The sequence below is a fragment of the Arachis duranensis genome, chromosome 5 (assembly GCF_000817695.3).
Source record: "Arachis duranensis cultivar V14167 chromosome 5, aradu.V14167.gnm2.J7QH, whole genome shotgun sequence".
In the NCBI taxonomy this organism is placed as follows: Eukaryota; Viridiplantae; Streptophyta; class Magnoliopsida; order Fabales; family Fabaceae; genus Arachis; species Arachis duranensis.
Genome location: NC_029776.3, coordinates 93,849,418 through 93,868,869, shown reverse-complemented (window position 1 = coordinate 93,868,869; position 19,452 = coordinate 93,849,418). Strand labels below are relative to the sequence as shown.

The following is a 19,452-nucleotide window of genomic DNA, read 5'->3' as shown; positions in this document are numbered from 1 at the left end:
ACATCAAGCTGCAACTGCCTCTGCTACTGCTACAGGCTCTGGAACTGCAACAGCGTCTGCTACTGCTACTGCATCTGCCCCTGCTTCTGCCACTCTTGTGGATGTGGATGTCCAGCAGGCTGAGATTGATTTGTCTCAGCCCTCATACTCTGAAGCTGAAAACTCCCAAAAGGTATTATGTTTAATAATGCTTCATGTAATGTGTTTTTATTATTTGTCTTATTTTATAAGCCTTATGTCAAATATTGTTTGCATTGCAGGAGCATGAACAAAACAGGAACACACCTACAAGACCTGGGAAACTGCCACTTAGAAGAAGGTCACCTACTCCAACTGGCTCTGCATCATTCAATCCAATGGAGGGAGCTAGTGAGGCAACTGCAGCAAGGCTCGCCAACTTCCTCAAGTTTGTACCCACCCCAGGGTTCAAACCGCCAAGAAAGGAGTGATTATCATCATAGCTTTAGGTTGAAATTATGAAAGGTTGTAATATTTTGTGAAACAATTATCTTAGTCTCTTTTGTTTTGGTCATGGTGATTTATAGACACCTCTGCAACTTTTAAATACTAAGTTGCTGGAATCTAGCTGAAAGAATGCTCAGAATTTTTTGGCTTGTTATTGTCATCAATGTATTATTGCAGAATTTTATATGAACTATTTTTTATTGTCATTCAGTTATGAATTGTGCCTTATGTAAGCTTTTACTACTGTTGGTTATCCATATCAATTATGTTTACAAAAACAAAACCAAATAGTCATTCAATATATCAAAAACAATCTAATGTCAGTTACATTGTTCTTAAACTGAATTACACTGGTTCTGTGTTTCAGCTCTCAGCCTAATCAAACCTTCAACATCAACATCAACACAAACACAAATAACATGAATATCCCTAAACCAAGCACTTGGACCATCAGCTTTACATTTCTCAGATCTGCTTCCAGTTTGCCCACCTTCCATGCAATGTTCATCTTCATCCCAACATGCTCATCTTCTTCATCAGACTTCAGCGGCACCTCATCCTGTACCGAATCTGCCCAGACAAATAACCCACACCAATTCTTTCCACTAGTCTGTAAATATGCATCAACCTTATCAAACAACTACCTCAACTAACTAACACTATAAATTTCAGCCAGTAATTTCACTCACGTTATAATTTGGACACCCAAAGAACGGCTTATTAGGATGACTCTCCGTCCCTGACCACCGAAGGACGGGCCTGCACCCACAACCACACCACTCTGGAAGTGCTGATCGCCGGCTACGCACATTGTTCCCTCTCCAGTTTTCAGTCGCAGATGAGCGATTCGACCTTCGAGAAGCGTGACTGTCACTCATGGAGGGAGAGGACTCAGAAGAAGAATAAGAGGATGAGGGAAGAAGAGCTTCAGGACGAACGAATTCACACAGAAAGAGGGAAGAACAACTTAGGGTTTATAATTGGTACCAGGGACTAATTCAGGGAATTCGAAGATTCTTTGATGATAGTCCACATCAGCTAGCCGTTTAAGGCTGCCTACGTGGACCATAAGCAGCCAGCTCAGCGCTCCGGCTGCTGAGTCACGCCGGAATTAGGGGGAGGGACCAGGATTTCGCACGGAGCTCAATCTGAAGGGCGCAATTAGAACATTTCAAAAGTCAGGGGTAACATTGGTGCACGGCCTCAATCTGAGGGGCCATTATGGGGTTTTACTCGAGTATAGTAGGCAGATACTGAATTTATATTATTCATGTTTATCTCTGCGTCAATATATCATTTTTCTCTTTAAAAGTTGTGCTTCTTCTGCCTCTTTAATCCTACCTTGATTCTCATTTTCAATTGCTGAGCACTTTTCTTCAACTCTTCTACTTCAATCTGTGTTATCAGAAATTAAATGAATTGCTTCTCATAGACAATTATGAAATGAAAAACAATGAATATATGCTGCTATTTGTTAGTAACTGAGTAGTTCATCCCATTGGTATATGGACTTTTGACATAATGTTTTCTCCTGTTGAATTTCTTACTCTGACTTGTTACTTGATGGTTTGACATTGCATCCAAAACTGTGTTAGCACTTAGTAGCATTTGCTATATGTTTGCTTAGATGAGGAATTTTCTACTCTTTTTGCAAATAATCATTAATTCTATTCCATGAAGAATCACTTTATAATTTTCATTTCCCACATTTCTTTTACTTTTTGTAATTTAAATTTCAAGTGATAGATGACATAACATTATTCTTGAAACAAAAACAAAAAGGTAAAAGTGCACTTCTTTTTTTAAATTGACTATTTAAAAATATCACATGATTTCCTGGGTGAAAATTTTATGTGCAAAATGTATTTGGAACTTCTAGCTAAAGTAATTCCTTTTTTTTTTCATGATTTCACTTTTGACAGTAAAATGTACTATTTTAAGACAAAAGTCTAGACCTATCTCCAGCTCCTCATTTTAGTAACTCTAGCTTGGTGTTGTCTACAACATGAACGTCTTTAATTACTATAACACTTGCTCAATTGCTAGTTTTGTTGCTTTCCTATTATAATTGCAGCGTGGGCTTCATCTTGCTGACCCTAAACTGTTTTGTAGTTTTGCAATCTTTTGTCCTTTAGTTTCTTCAAGGTCAATTAGTATATTGAGAAAGGTATAATATTCAATCACGGTTACTAATGAATTCTTCTGATGTAAATTTCTTAGCTAGACTAATTATTATGAAAGTTCTTTGGTGTATTATGATGCGAAAGGAAAAGAGGGATTATTAGATTATCAAATTAGGAATTCACTGGTTTTATTTACAAAATTCAATTGTTGTTTTATGATTTGTTTGTATTATTCTATTTTCAGTAGCATTAGTATAGTTGCCTATCAGTTTAGCCACGGCATTCTCTTTACGCATAAAACTTTTTTCGTGTCATTATTTTAGCATCATTGGCCTGTTATCATTTTCAGTCCTTAGCTAGTAGATATCACAGGATTGTGATCAAAATGGAGAGTTTTCCTCATGAAGAACTTGAGGTAGCAGCTTGGATTGTGAATGGTCTTATAATGCCAGCTTGTCACAAGAAGTATAAACATCTACAGGTAACATTTCTATTATTTCTTTTGTGGAAATTTCTTTTGATCAAACAAGGAAAAGATTCATCATCCTTCTGTTTAAATTCAAGAAACATTCAAGAGTGCACATATTAAAATAACTCAGAATTAAGAATGTGATGTTCGAAAAGGTGAATCTACAAATAAAGAATTTTCACTATGGCGTTGAAGGGATTATTTTGATTGTTCATGTTTTTATTAAAGGTGGATACTCCAAGGAAGATTTTAAATTATCTTCATGTGAGAATGCTTCTTTTAGCCATTGGACAGTGATTGTAGGGTTTGATTTTAGTATGTTATAAAAGTATTATCTTTTATTTAAAATGTGACTAAACATATAACTCAAAATTTAAGCAAATATCTTTATGAGATGTTTTTGACATCTTTATAATAGGTGTCTTTATTAAATGACAATTCTATACTAAAATTTGAGTACTTCAAAATTGCAGAGGTGCAGTTTCAATGTTTCATGAGGAAAGTGTTTGAAAATTTATCAAACTCATTGAGAAAAAGGACGTCAGTTGTTCATGAAGATGTTAGTACCGAATGCTTAATGCATTTTTAACATTCGTGTATGAGGGCCAACATTCATGAAAGGAAAAACATTTTTAGCAATATCAAATAAAGAACAGTTTATTCTATTTTGACTTTTGACCATGGCTTAGAATTTATTAATTAATTAAATAAATAAATAAAAACAGGTTGAAGTGAAATTGATCCTTGCAAATACTCCAAAATAATTCAGAATCCAAGGCCTATATTTGATATTTTGAACATTCATGCGCAAAAATTTATCAGTATAACTTTGTGTTGCATATTTATGAAGCAAAAAATACGCAGAGGTAACAAACACGAGCTAAAAGCACTGTTTCAACTAAGTGGGCGTTGGAATTCAGATTTTAACCCAAACATTGTTACAAACCACAATTCACAAGACATTTATCTGGACAAGGCCTTCACTTGTTATAAGCAATGCATCGACTATGAATTATATGTCAATTCCAGCTGCAGCAGCAGCATGTGATGTATAACACTTCCCCAATCTTTGATATCCACAATGCATTCACATAACTCCTCATCATTCCCTCACCTAAATGCACTTAAAATTGTCATTCAGCAACTATCATCACATTTATTAATCAATCTTTAAGTACAAAAATAAATGCCAGTAATGGATAAATTAACAATCTCAGCAATAAAGGGTACAAAGATATAAATGGAACAAAACTAAAAGTGCAAAGCTTGATCTTACACAAACAGCTGCACAACACCTGCCTCGAACTACCTTAACACCGCTCAACTGCATATGTGCATGTCAGGGAAATGAACTTGTGAATGTCAAGCCATTTCAAATTTTCAATCCAATATGATCAATGTAATATCTATATCTCGTATAGTCTAAGCCAGTAATATTCAGTGTCTACCTACTAGACTTAGATGCTTTCCAGTACATAAAGACTTAGATGCTTGGGTCCTATTACTGTAGTATGTTGCATTCTTGCTGCTTAGTTTAATGGCATCTGAATAAAATCCAATGGCTTTCTGCTATTCCTTGCCCTTGTAAACTAGTTATTTTCTATTTATACCTTCAAAAAATAAAAAATAAAAAATAAAAAAGACAATCATAAATGCCATTTTTTCAAAATTTTTAATGTCATTATTTTTGTAAAAGAGAAAAACAACAAACAAATGGACCAACGTTTTTCATGATAACTCCAAGAACGTTTCAAATGAATCAATTGATCTATGGTAGAGCCAGCATAAAGATGAAAGTTATCAAGCCATCAACCTACAAGTTTAGCTCAGCTAACAAATGAAAATACTCTCTACTGAACAATTCCAATCATATAAAATTACCATAATTGTTTCATTAAAACCAGATTTGATCACATAAATGTTTCTTAACACAATATTTTAGCTTTAATGAGATTCGAAAGACAATAAGTGTACAAGGAAGCTTCACAACTAACAAGGATTCCCTTTGAATGATGAAAATCACAACCATTTCAGCTTAAAAATAAATTAACATCAATGCACATATATAATTACAAAAATAAAAAAGGAAATAATGATAGATCCGACAAGCTACATATAACAGCCATCTAGTCACCGAAAATGCCATAAAATAAGCAACGACAAAGAAAACACTTAGGTGTGGGTAAAGCAGAATAAAGAATCACAATCATGTGAAGATCTAAAAGCATTAATATGGAATCGAAAGATGATCGAGAACAAAACACAAGTTATAAATAAAGAGATACAAACAACATTTTGTGATGTCTAACCAGAAGAATCTCACCATCTTTTATTCTTGCAACAGGCCTTTAGATATCATTTCACGAAGAAGTTTCTCCGCGTTATCATTTTCACCTCTTTCAAACAGAGCACGAATGATTGTTTCATAAGTCATAGCATTTGGTAAGCAACCATTGTCTTCCATTTTTGACAAGAAAGCCAATGCTTCATGAAGTAGGCCCTCTTTGCAAAGCCCATTTATCATAATAGTGTATGTTCTCACATCTGGACAATAGCCTTTAATGGAAAGATCTTGAAAAATCTCTTTTGCATTTTCAAGTCTTCCACTTTTGCACAGGCCATCTATAAGTATGTTGTATGTATATATATCTGGATCAATGCCACTCTCTTTCATTTGATTGAATAACATAAGTGCCTTGTCATGTTGTTTGATATTGAACAAAGCATCCATCAAGGAACTGTAAGTGACTATATTAGCGGGTTGACTTCGATCATGCATCTTTTCAAGAAGCTCCAAGGCACAAAGGATTCTCTTTGATTTTCCCAAGCCATCAATTAGAGTATTGTAAGTTACTGTGTTAGGAACCAAGTTTCTGCGATGCATCTCTTCGAAGAGATTCAAGGCGTCATCGATCATTCTACTTTTGCAAAAGCCATTAATCATGATATTGTAACTCCGAACGTCAGGAAACACTCTATTCTTGGCCATTGTGTTGAATACATATTTTGCCTTATTTACCTGATTAACCAAACAATATCCATCCATTAAGCTGTTATAAGTAAACACATCTGGTTTCACACCATGTTTTGTCATCACAGCCAACACATTCTTAGCATCTTTGATCTTTCCTTCCTTGCATAGTCCATCAACCAAAATATTATAGGTAGAAGCATTTGGAGTAATGTTTTTCAGCATCATATGATTTACTAAATCAATGGCTTCCTTGAGTTGACCCGCAAGGCACAATCCATAAATTAGAGTGTTGTAAGTGATGACATTGGGAGAAATTCCCTTAGCAAGCATTTCAGAGAATAAATGAAAAGCATCATTTAAAAGGGTAACCTTGCAGAGGCTATCAATAATTGCACTGTACATGACGACATTAGGAACAATTCCATGCCGTGGGATCTTTCTCAACACTTGAACAGCTGCCGATGTGTGTCCGATCTTACAGAGCCCATTGATCAAGGTCCCATAAGTAACTTGATTAAACTGAAATCCTTGACCCAGCATTGTGTCGTGAAGGTGCAGTGCTTTTTCAACCTTACCACAGAGACAGAGACCTTTAATGAGTGTATTCAAAGTTACGGTATCAGGCTGAAAACTCATCTTGAGAATCTTGGCGAATACAGAGAAAGCGAGAGTGATCCGACCCATGCCGCAGCAACAATTGATTAAGATATTCAAAGTGACTATGCTGGGCGCAATTCCTCTGGCTTGCAATTGTTGAAAAAGGGAAATGGCGGCGTGGAAATGCTTCGTCTTGGAAAGGGATCCCAAAATCTTGTTAAATTGAAGGATGGGAGGAGTACGACGCATAGAGAGCATGCGAGTGAAGGAATCAACAGCATCGTCAACTTCACGAAGGGATGGAGGCTGAGAATGAAAGTGAAGGCTTGTCCATGAACAGGAACAGGAAGGAGGGAGAGTAGAGAGTGGAACAAAATTAGGGATTTGACGAACAGAATACCTAAACCTTGTTGCATACAACATTGTTGATTCTCCTTCTGAATCTGAATAACAGCCACCTCCCAGCTAAGAGAAATTTGCTACTGCGTTTACATGTCTAGACTAGAACTCTATAACGAAAATTAACGAGAGTGCTTTTTGAATCATTGAATCCAACAATTTACTTTCTAGATTTTTATTTTCTTTATTTTGAGGATATTACTTTTAGTTTCTAAGAGTAAAACTTCACTCCGTACTTAACCATTTACCTAAATGGCAATTCGTCTTTTAACTCAATAAAATTGACATTGTGGCTTCTATTAATTTATTCGGTTAGATTTTCGGATTCCTTTGTTAACCTTTGTTAAGTCTTAATGGATCTATCCTGTGTATAACGTTAACTGTTATTGTGTCAAACAATTATTTGATAGCATAATCAGCAAAATATTATCGTTTTTTAGGGGTTTAATTGTTCTAGTATTAAATCCATAGAAGTTTAATTGTCCTCGAGAACCAAATACAACAAAGGATGCTCCAAATTTAGATGTCCTTGAACCAAATACAACACATGCCACTTTCCACTACCATCCATTTTCTAAGAATACAAGAAAATATTAGATGAGATTGGAGCATTTGGAGAGATACCTAATTATTTGGCACTTGAGGTAATATATGGCAATTGCATCATACATGCGTAGCCCGTAGAAAATGAATATCCTTTGAATCCTATATAATGCATAAAAGTGCACTTTTTATTTGAAGGTTTCATCACCAAGTGCTGAGAGGATATTAAAATTTAAAAATGCCACATGATTCGTTTCTAAGACATGCCTATCAGAGTCCGCTTTATGAAAAGAAAAAGTACAAAGGACTAATTAGTAATTAGTGGTGTAACCAACTAGGATAAAAACAATCTAAAAAAAAATTATAAATCAATATGGTATCTGATATCCGAATGTTTTCATGTCATATCCTTGGTATTTTTTGTTTATAATTTTATTTTTATAACAAACTATTGCAAAATTGTTTGAACTTTGATAAGACTACACTTAAATTACAGTTGAATTATTTTAAATTCATAACAGCAATAATTTAATACCGAATTTTGCTAAAATTGGATATGAATAAATGTGTAATTGAACAAGTTTTATATATTTACGTTTCAAACAATTATATTACATTGATTTTATATATACTAGTGTATCCACTTTTTTATTTTTGACAAATGTATAATAATAATAATAATAATAATAATAATAATAATAATAATAATAATAGTTAAAATGACAAATATTTATATTCTAACTGAGTGCAAGTTTTATAAACAGCACAAGGTATTTTTAATTTTTTATGAATATATACGATAAAAGAGCCTTTCACGTGGGACAAAATTACATCCTTTCAACTCACGTTATTATATATACATTATATATAGTGGTACAAATAGATACATCAAATGATTTTTAAATAGCATGAAATTTTATAGAGATATCTATAAGATAAAAAATACTAATATAAAAATTAGGCATTTGAGAACTTACCACAAGGTAGTAAGACACCTTCAAACATCAATAGTGAGTGCTTTTATTGTAAAATTCGAAGACCAATGATCTCAAAATCAAAATATTGAGCTTTAGTCATGAGCACTGTACCTCACATCACTTGTAGTACATTACAATCCTAATGACCTTATATTACTTTTGGCAATTACACTAGTGATGTCTAACTTGAACAATACTAGCTTTTCTTCCCTTAAGGAAAAAGAATAAGTATAATTTTGCTGACACCACCTAACACAATGTTGTATGAATACTATAACAAGAAATGAGTAGGTTCAAAACCTTCATGTTTCTGGAAGCATTCGGCAGCCGATGACGACTTACCGAAGCCATCACATATAGTGGACAGAATGATATATCTACTGGAATAGTTTCCTCAATCTTTCGGCGGCGGAGGATGCCATTTTGTTGGTTAGTTCAAGTACCAAGGCATGTTGAAAATCTGCAAAGAAAAATAGTTCACCTATGATTTAGAAAGTTCTGAAACTTTCATATGAAAATAAGAGCAACAATCGAACAAAGATGCAAACAAGGAAATATAGTAGCCTGTGCAGATACTTGTCGCACACAAGTCTGAACTGAATGAAAGATCTTACCATCAATTGCATCGGTATAGTAGCCAAGCATCTCTCTAGCTCTACCTCTTCTAAAATACACTTTGACATTCTGCGGGAAAAAAAAAAGACAGGGAATTAATATCAATAAATAATAAAATTCTGCACAGCTACTAGATCCAAGGAAGTATAGAATATGCAAGAATCTGAACCTAAGTTTGAAGGAGCTTCATAAGAAGCAGACTCATGATATTTGGACTTTGGATTATAAGCAAAAGTTGTTTGTCTTCATGACAAGAAAATCAATCATCACAGAACTTTCATAATTATCCAAGTTCAGGATTATTTATAGAGGTAGATCACCTTTTTGTCAAGGTTAATTGCTTTTGTACAATCTGCCTCAGCTTGGAGGTAACTGCATAAAAAGTTAAAAGATAATAATAAAATAAAGAGTGAAGTATACTTTTTGTCCTTGAAGTTTGGAAAAAGTTTCAAAAATACTCTTAAGTTTTATTTTGTTTCAATTTTGTCCCAAAAGTTTTTTATTTGCATCAAATATACCTTCGACGGTTGAATTTTCAAAAAATTTAAGACCAATCTAACAATAATGCATAAAAATTATGCTTGATTTGCTTGTGTTGAGTTTCTTGTGAAATTGATGCAAATCGAAAACTTTTGGGACAAAATTGAAACAAAATAAAACTTAGAGGTATTTTTGAAACTTTTGTCAAACTTCAGGGACAAAAAGTATACTTTTGCTAAATAACTTTTGAGAAGTGAAAGGCAAGAACGATATGCTACCTTCCAAGTTCTAGATAAGCTTGGGACCTATTACTGTCGTATGTTGCATTGTTGCTGCTTAGTTTTATGGTTTCTGAATAAAATCCAATGGCTTTCTGCCACTTGTCTTTGTAACCTTGATTTCCCTGATTAAGTAACAAACTGAAAAAAAAAAGTTAAAAATAAATTAACAAAATAGTAATAATAATAATGCAAGAAGAAGAAAGAAAGAAAATTCAGTGTTTAATGTACATGGATTCAAATGAAAGATAAGCATGGTTTATAGCAGCTGAATTTTAGCCAAAGATGATGTCGTAAAATGTGCAAGCCATGTTGCATAATTATATCAGAACTCATAAAGTGCTGAATTTATCTAACACAGTTGCAGAAATACCTTTTCTTTCGCAATTTCAGCAGATTCTTCCCTAGTGACAGCATTTCTTGGTGCTTTACTTTTGGCAGAAATGTCAACCAGCTCTTGGAGCGTAGAATACATGGTTCGTAGTGTGCCCAGTAGAAAGCAATCATTACCATGCCGAGCTATCAAGGAGACAGAAACAGGACATTTTTCGTAAAATCCTAATGGTATTGTGACCTGAAAAGGCAATCAGCACTCAGCAGAATGTGGATGAGAAAATAATCACAAGGGTGTGTATTTGTTTCAATGTGACTCGCATTGCTATTTTTATATTCCACCCAAAGTAACTTGTATTTAGCTACTAGTGGGATGAAATGATTATGTTGCCTATTAAAGCTCATAACAAACTTTTCGTAAATGACAGCAACAATTTTAAAAAAAGAAGAATGATCACCTATTGTTTTGAAAATAACAAACTTTTCATAAATGACAGCAACAATTTAAAAGAAAGAAAAGAGGAACATGATTATTTTACACTCACTGGCATCTAATACTCGAGCAGTTTAACAGTACAGCCAAATATTGTTACAATTTATTTGAATGACTACATAGTTTTGGAAAGTCCAATTAGCAAATTGAAATGTCAGAATCTAACAGTAAACTATGAAATACTTGAGGTAAAAAAAAAAACTACAGATAAACATGTGTATCAGGTTCTTGTCTCTAATTCTGCATTTCTATCTATAAATGATAAGATGCAGTTATCAGATCAAAATAAAATAATAAATATAGAATAACCGGAATGTGAAAAAGTTGGATGAAGCTTCATATAAAGTGGACACATACATTAAATATTAGGAAGCAAACTGTCTCATATATGCCAAGTAGTAGTTCAATCAAAGCTTGATTTTTGTTAGCCACGGATATTTGGACCTTGAATCAAAAGAAACATTCATTTATTCTATAACCTGATAATTACATTAGTGGCTGTTTCCACAGCTTGAACCCGTGACCTTGAGGTCACACTGAGACAACTCAACCGTTACAACAAGGCTCCCCTTCAAACATTTATTTATTCTATTATGAGAAGAAAATTAATGATCTTGTTTTGTTAAAGTTAATCGCATTTGTACAATATGCCTCAGGTACAGCCTTATAGGGCAAGGCAACTGCATGAACACAGAAAATGAGAAGATGTTTGCGAAATAATTTTGGAAACATGATCCAAAATACATTAGATGGCTACATCAGCAAGTATATTGCTGCATGGGAAAATGAAAGAATGGAAGACAATAACAAGAGTGTAGAGAAACTTAACAAGTGATTCTCTTTGAACGAAGAAATCAAAACAAACTTAGTTAGGAATAACTTAACATCAAAGCACAAATATAATAAAAAAGGAAATAACAATATATCCCCACAAGACACATGTGACAACCACCTTGACACAAAAAGCCATAAAATAAGCAATGACTGAAAATATCCAAGTGTAGCTAACACAACAAAGAATCACCATCATGTAGAGAAAGAAACAGAAGCATCAATAATATGGAATGGATAGATGATTAGGAAGAAGGTAACAAAACACAAGTTAAAAAGAAAGTGATACAAACAACATTTTATGATGTCTAACAAGAACAATCTCACCTACTTTTATCCTTGCAATAGGCCTCTAGATATCATTTCACGAAGAAGTTTCTCCGCGATATCATTTTCACCTTTTTCAAACAGAGCACGAATGATTATTTCATAAGTCACAGCATTTGGTAAGCAACCGTTGTCTTCCATTTTTGACAAGAAAGCCAATGCTTCATGAGGCAGGCCCTCTTTGCAAAGCCCATTGATCATAATGGTGTGTGTCCACACATCTGGATGATAGCCTTCAATGGAAAGATCTTGAAATATCTCTTTTGCATTTTTAAGTCTTCCACTTTTGCACAAACCATCAATAAGTATGTTGTATGACCATATATTTGGGCGAATGCCTTGATCTTTAATCGTGTTGAATAAAACAAGTGCTTTGTCAACATGATGGTTTTTGCATAAAGCATCAAGAAAGGAACTGTATGTGATTATATTAGCAGGTTGACCTTTATCATGCATCTCAACAAGAAGTAAGGAAGCACAAGATATTCTCCCTGATTTGCACAAGCCATCAATAAGAATACTAAAAGTTATAGTATTTGGAACCAAGTTCTTGCGATGCATCTCTTCGAAGAGATTCAAGGCCTCATCGATCATTTTACTTTTACAAAAGCCATTAATCATGATATTGTAACTCTGAACATTAGGAAACACTTTATTCTCAGCCATTGTGTTGAATAAATATTTTGCCTTATTTACTTGATTAACCAAACAATATCCATCCATTAAGCTGGTATAAGTAACCACATCTGGTTTCACACCATGTTTTGCCATTACAGCCAATACACTCTTAGCATCTTTGATCTTTCCTTCCTTGCATAGCCCATCAATCAAAGTATTATAGGTATAAACATTAGGAGTAATGTTTCTAAGCACCATATCACTTAACAAATCAATGGCTTCCTTATATTGACCCTCAAGACACAATCCAAAAATGAGAGAATTGTATGTGATAACATCGGGAGAAATTCCCTTAGCAAGCATTTCAGAGAATAAATGAAAAGCCTGACTTACAAGTGTATCCTTGCAGAGGCTATCGATAATTGTGTTGTACATGAAGACATTAAGAGCAATGGCATACCGTGGGATCTTTCTCAACATTTGAATAGCAGCTGATGTGTGCCCGGTCTTACAGAGCCCATTGATCAAGGTCCCATAAGTGACTTGATTAAAGTGAAATCCATGAGCCAGCACTCTGTCATGAAAGCGCACTGCTTTTTCAACACTACCACAGAGATAGAGACCTTTCAGGATTGTTGTCAATGTTACCGTATTAGGTTGATAATCCATTCTGAAAATCTTGGCCAATACAGAGAAAGCAAGCGTCATACGACCCATGCCGCAGCAACAATTGATTAGGATATTCAAAGTAAATAAATTGGGAGCGATTCCTCTGGCTTGCAATTGCTGAAAAAGGGAAATGGCGGTGGGGAAATGGTTGGTCTTGGCAAGAGATCCCAAAATCTTGGTGAATTGGATGATGGATGGAGGGCGACGCATAGAGAGCATGCGAGTGAAGGAATCAACAGCATCGTCAACTTCACGAAGGGATGGAGGCTGAGAATGAAAGTGAAGGCTTGTCCATGAACAGGAAGGAGGGAGAGTAGAGAGTGGAACAAGATTAGGGATTTGACGAACAGAATACCTAAACCTTGTTGCATACAGCATTGTTGATTCTCCTTCTGAATTCTGAATAACAGCCACCTCCCAACCCCCAGAAATTTTTTTGGTGACTCAACTCCCAGAAATTTGCTACTGCATTTACACGTCTAGATTTTTATTACTTTTTATAAACTTTTTTTTTTACAGAATTATTTTTTATTTAGTAAAAATTCAATTAATAATTGTTAAATAATTTAATTGACTAAAATTTCATTTAAGGAATCTCAACTTTTAACTGTACCTGACTTTTTACACATAAGTACGCAACCACTTGAAAAATTAATACCTAATTACATATTTAACATAGACGAGTGATATGGGGTAGAACTATAAGTAGATGTCATTTGTGGAGATATTAAAAGTGGTACGATATTACTTACATTTAAATGTGACGGAAGACAATTATTAGAATTATAGGATTCAATACAGTTTAGAACAACAGTGTTACAACTTACAAGTAATGATGTGGCTTTGTTTTAGTGCTAAGACATTATCAGTAGATAATTAATAGAATAATTAAAAAGAAGGGGTCTGCTACACATACAAGTAAAAAGGCCGTACAAGTTTTACAAGTTATCAATCCAAACTTCATTAATATGCGCATTAACTCACTTTGAATGGAGCGTAACTACACGCGCCCCACTCAAACGGTTCCTCTTCGTCTTCTTCTTCTTCTTCTTCTCTTCTTCTTCTTCTTCACCTTCGTCTTCTTCCTCTTCCTCTTCCTCTTCCTCTTCCTCTTCTTCTTCTTCTTCTTCTTCTTCTTCTTCTTCTTCTTCGTTTTTTTTTTCGATTTTCATGGTTTCTGAAATTCTTCTTATTCTTCTTGCTGTACGTTCTTCTTCCTCTTACTCTTCTTCTTCTTCTCCTTTTCTTTCGTTTCTGCACGTTCTTCTTCCTCGTTTTCCTCCTCTTCTTCTTCTTCTTCTTCATTTACGTCTTTTCTCTCTGTTTTCTCGTTTTTTTCGATTTTTCATGGTAAAATCGTTTTTGAAGAAGAAGAAGCAGCAGAAGATGAGGAGGAGAAAGAGAAAGAGTTCTGAATTATGCATGTACTTCAACGAATTTTGGGTGTATCTTCTTAAATCCTTTGGGTGTATTTTCTGTAACCCTTTGGGTGTATTTGAGTGATATCTGACTGATATCTATGGGTGTATCTGACTCATATCTATGGGTGTATCTTACTGATATCTATGGGTGTATTTTTCATTTCAGAAAAAATGGCAAGCATTACAGAAATACACCCAAACGATTACATAAAATACACCCAAGAGATTACAGAAATACACCCAAACGGTTACAGGAATTCACCCAAACGATTATAGAAATACACCTAAAAGATTACAGAAAATACACCCAAAGGATTTAAAGAAATACACCCAAAATCATGCATAATTCAGAACTCTTTCTCTTTCTCCTCCTCGTCTTCTGCTACTTCTTCTTTTTCAAAAACGATTTCAGAGCTTGATGTCAAAAAACAATAGAAATCGAGAATAACGAAGAAAGAAAACAGAGATAAAAGCACGTAAATGAAGAAGGAGAAAGAGAAGGCAAGAAACAAAAGAAAAGAAGAAGAAGAAGAGGAAGAGGAAGAAGAACGTGCAGCAATAAGAAGAAGAAGGTGCAATGAAAACGTGCCGTAACAGTATGTGGAGAAACTAACGTCAACGACGAAGAACAAACCAGTGAGAAAAGAGGAGAAAAGAACGATCGAAAAAGAAGGAGAAGAAGAAGGGATGTAGCGCGTCGTACGTGGAGCAGCGCGTAATTTGATTTTATTATTTAATGAACTTGTAAAGCATAAGCCCTAATGGCTTGTATGCAGAGCTTTTCCCTAAAAAGAAATTATAATTTGGTAATTTTTGAGAAAGAATTAACTAATATTTTTTTAGAATGTTATTATGTTTTGGACCTAGATTTTTATTACAGTAAACACAAGTAGTGGTTTAGTTTATAAAAGGAATTTAGGGAAAAACAAAAATAAAAATTAGGGATAATCTCTCTAACAAATATCTAAATTAGGATAAATGACAGTATTAAACCAACTTGCATAAGATTTTACATAATTAAGCTAAACGAAAAATTCGAATTAAAAAATTTAGTAATTCAAATTAAACATCTTCAAATTAGTAAGGGAGTTTACAGTCTTAGTAGTTCGAATAAGACTGATTCAAATTATGCAAGAAGAAGTTCGAATCAACCTGATTAAAAAATTCTAGTTGATTCGAATTAGTACTTGAGGAATTCTAATTATAATTCGAATGAGTTTGTTTCGATTTACTGGTAAATTGAGTTCTATCTATAAATAAAATTTGAACTATTAAATTTAATGCAAAATCAACCTATATAAATATTAATAAAAATTTTGTAATAAAAAAAATTACTTAACTTATTAATTTTTATATGTTATTTTTAAGTTAATAAATAAATAAATATTAATTTTTATTATAATAGTAAAAAATTATACCATACTAAAATATAGGATATTAAAAAAATATTATATAATATAAAAAAATATACCAAAAAATATAAAAAATCCCGCCACAAATAATAATCATAATCATGATCATAATCATAATTTATATTAGTAATGATAATGATAAATTGTATTATTCAATTAATAGTTTATTACCCTATTTTACACCTTTCTTAATTTTACATAATCTAAAATATATTTAAACAAATCTATAATATCTCCCCCAAAAAAATTATTATCCATGCCTATCATTAAATATGACCAATATAATGTTTATCCCATTAACTAATCCAATTAAAATTTGATCATATCGACTAAAAAAATTTACACCATAAACTATCTACATATCGACAAATATGCAATCAAACAAAAAATAAAACTCTAGCAACACAATCTCAAATTTTAACTACGACAATATATCTCAACAAGTCTATCTTACTTCTCTTTTATTAGAAAAATCATCATCGGACACTACATACATTACCAAATGTCTTTAACTAATGATTTTGCAAGTTCATGGCAAAAAAAAAAAATCCTTGCTTAAATAACTACTAGTACAATTTTGTCACTGAATTTTCCAAAAACCCTTGTTACATGAACGTGGGTTATTTCATCTTTATTTTAGAAGCCAACCACATATGTTACTAACAATTTCAATTCATTAGAACTAATGTCGTCACGACTTTTTTATTCCGACAATATTTTATTACCAACATTAGAAACTAATGCGAAAAAAAAATATACGAACAATTTTACGATCTAATATTTTTACATCTAATTACAACCCAACTTAAAATTAAAAAGAATGTCAATTATATGTTCCATTGTTTTAGCGGTATAATTACCACTTACATTTCACATTATTTTTATTTCTCTTTTATGCATAATTTTTTTGTCTAAAGAACTGTTAACCACTTGTATTTAATGTATTTATATTTCTCATCATCATACTTGTTTAGTCGTTTTCAGTCTCAGATACGAATAGTTCAATTATCCATTTAAAATCGATTCAATTCGATTATATTGTTTTTGAATTTAATAGGTAATTAAGTATAATCGACTTGGATTAAATCCGACCTTAATTAATTCAGATATTAGTTTTATGATCGTAAAATCCAAACCAATCCAATTAGTTTAATATTAATTAAAAAAATAAAATCTAATAATATATATACATTTTTATTTATTAACCCAAAATTATTCTAAATACTACAAATATGTAACAACAACAACAACAACAACAATAATAATAATAATAATAATAATAATAATAATAATAATAATATATCAATTTAAATTTAAATAACTATCATAATTTAAAATAATTTTGGGTTAATAAATAAAAATGTATATATATATTATTAGATTTTATTTTTGTAATTAATATTAAATTAATTGGTTTGGTTCGAATTCTTCGATCTTAAAACCAATACTCAAACCAATTAAGGTCGAGTTTAAACAAGTCTGAGTTGATTGTACTCGATTACCTATTGAATTTAGAAACAATATAATTGGGTTGGATCAATTTTAAATGGATAATCAAATTATCCGTATCTATAAATATCCCTGAAAATAAGTAAGATGATGAGAAATACAAATACATTAAGGGCAATTGGTTAATAATTTTTTAGACAAAAAAAATTATGTATAAAAGACAAATGAAAATAATATAAAATTTATTCGTAAGTGGTAATTATACAGCTAAGATAATAGAATATATAATTAACATTTTTTACTTTTAAGTTGGGTTGTAATTAGATGTAGGAATGTTAAATTGTAAAATTGTTCGTACATTTCTTTTCGCATTAGTTCCTAATGTTGGTAATAAGATGTTACCGGGGATGAATAAGTCTAATGACATTAGTTCTAATGAATTGAAATTGTTAGTAACATACGTGATTAGTTTCTAAAATAAAGATGAAATAATCTCATGTTCATGTAATACGTTGCAAGAATTTTTCAGAGAATTAAGTGACAAAATTACACTAGTAGTTGTTTCAGCAAGAGTTTTCTTTGTCACCATGAACTTGCAAAATCATTAGTTGAAGGCATTAGATAATGTTTGTAGTGTTCGACGATAGTTTTCCTAATAGAACAAAAGTAAGATTGACTTGATGAGATACATTTTTGTGGTTGAAAATTGAGATTGTGTTGTTAAGGTTTTGTTTTGTGTTTGATTGTATATTTGTTAATGATATATAGATGATTTAGTCGATATGATTAAATTTTAATTGGATTAGTTAATTGGGATTATATTGGTTATATTTAATGATAAACATGAATGATCATTTTTTTTTGGGAGATATTGTGGATTTGCTTAAATATATTTTAGATTATGTAAAATTAAAAAAAAGTGCAAAATAGGACAATAAACTTCTAATTGAGTAATAAAATTTATCATTATCTTTACTAATATAAATTATGATTATGATCATGATTATCATTATCATTATTATTTGTGGTGGATTACAAAATAATCATTTTGAATTTGAAGTTTTGGTTTTTGAAATAAAAAAATCCAAATATTTTGTTTAAAATTGAGTTGAATCTAACGTGAAATTTGAATAAAATGATCATGACCATCGTATTGTTAAAAAGAGACTATCCACTTTTTTTTTTTTGTTAAATGACTTCCCCTAATCCCTTTTTTTTTTCCAAGGTATCCCCTAATTTGACAGGTCAATGACTAATCTGCCACGGTACTGAGCTTCATTTAAGGGTTTGTTGCTGGCCAATTGGTTGCTACATGCACAAGGCGGGATTCAAACCCTCGACACTTTGTTTAAGCGGACTAGTGAGCTAACAACTAAACCAACCCAACTTAGTTTAACATTTAGTTTAACCTTTTTTTTACGGAAAAGCTCTGCATACAAGCCATTAGGGCTTGTATGCTTTACAAGTTTATTAAACAATAAAATCAAAATACGTGCTGCTCCACGTACGTTGATTACACGCGCTATATAATATCCCGCGTATATCTAACTTCCAAATTTAAAATATTTGTTTCCTTCTTCGTTTTCGTTATTTTGAGATTTGGTTGTTCTTCTTCTCGCGCGTCTTCCCTCATTCTTCTCCATCGATCTTTTCCTCTCCTTTTCTGGACATGATTGGGTGTGTTTTTAGTTTTTGACATGGTGTATTCTGCAGCCTGTGTATTGACAGTTTATGGCTTTAAAGGTCATTCTGTAGTTGAGTTGTTGCGGTTCGGGTGTATCATATTAGACATGATTGGGTGTATTTGAATCATATCTATGGGTGTATTCACAGTTCTGACATGGTGTATTGTGCAGCCTCTCTCGGTTGTTGATGACGAGCTTGTTCCGAAGGTCGAAATGACCTTTACCACCCTTGAAGATGCCGAAAAATTTTACAGGAACTACGCCAAGGCTGCAGGTTTCTCTACAAGAGTTCGG

General features: G+C 32.7%; 1 protein-coding gene across 9 annotated transcripts in view; it reads right to left on the bottom strand.

Moving 5' to 3' along the window:
* The window catches only part of LOC107490648 (pentatricopeptide repeat-containing protein At1g62930, chloroplastic-like), a 38,121-nt gene extending 24,481 nt beyond the window's left edge, over positions 1–13,640 (bottom strand). Inside the window, exons 1-6 of one of the 9 annotated variants that reach the window (XR_002376057.2) lie at positions 11,905–13,640; positions 10,294–10,494; positions 9,921–10,061; positions 9,483–9,534; positions 9,162–9,231; positions 8,571–9,007 (exon numbers count right to left, since the gene is read on the bottom strand). Coding sequence is in view for 5 of the 9 variants with exons in the window: in XM_016111445.3 (XP_015966931.1) it covers positions 5,387–7,051 (1,665 nt within the window). In the remaining 4 variants the exon portion in view is untranslated. Of the gene's footprint in view, positions 1–3,910; positions 4,172–4,201; positions 4,668–5,380; positions 7,160–8,570; positions 9,008–9,161; positions 9,232–9,482; positions 9,535–9,920; positions 10,062–10,293 lie in introns of those variants that run through there. The other 8 variants (XR_002376058.2, XR_008009744.1, XR_002376053.2 and 5 more) reach the window with 8 other exon arrangements.
* Between the last annotated feature and the right edge of the window lie 5,812 nt (positions 13,641–19,452).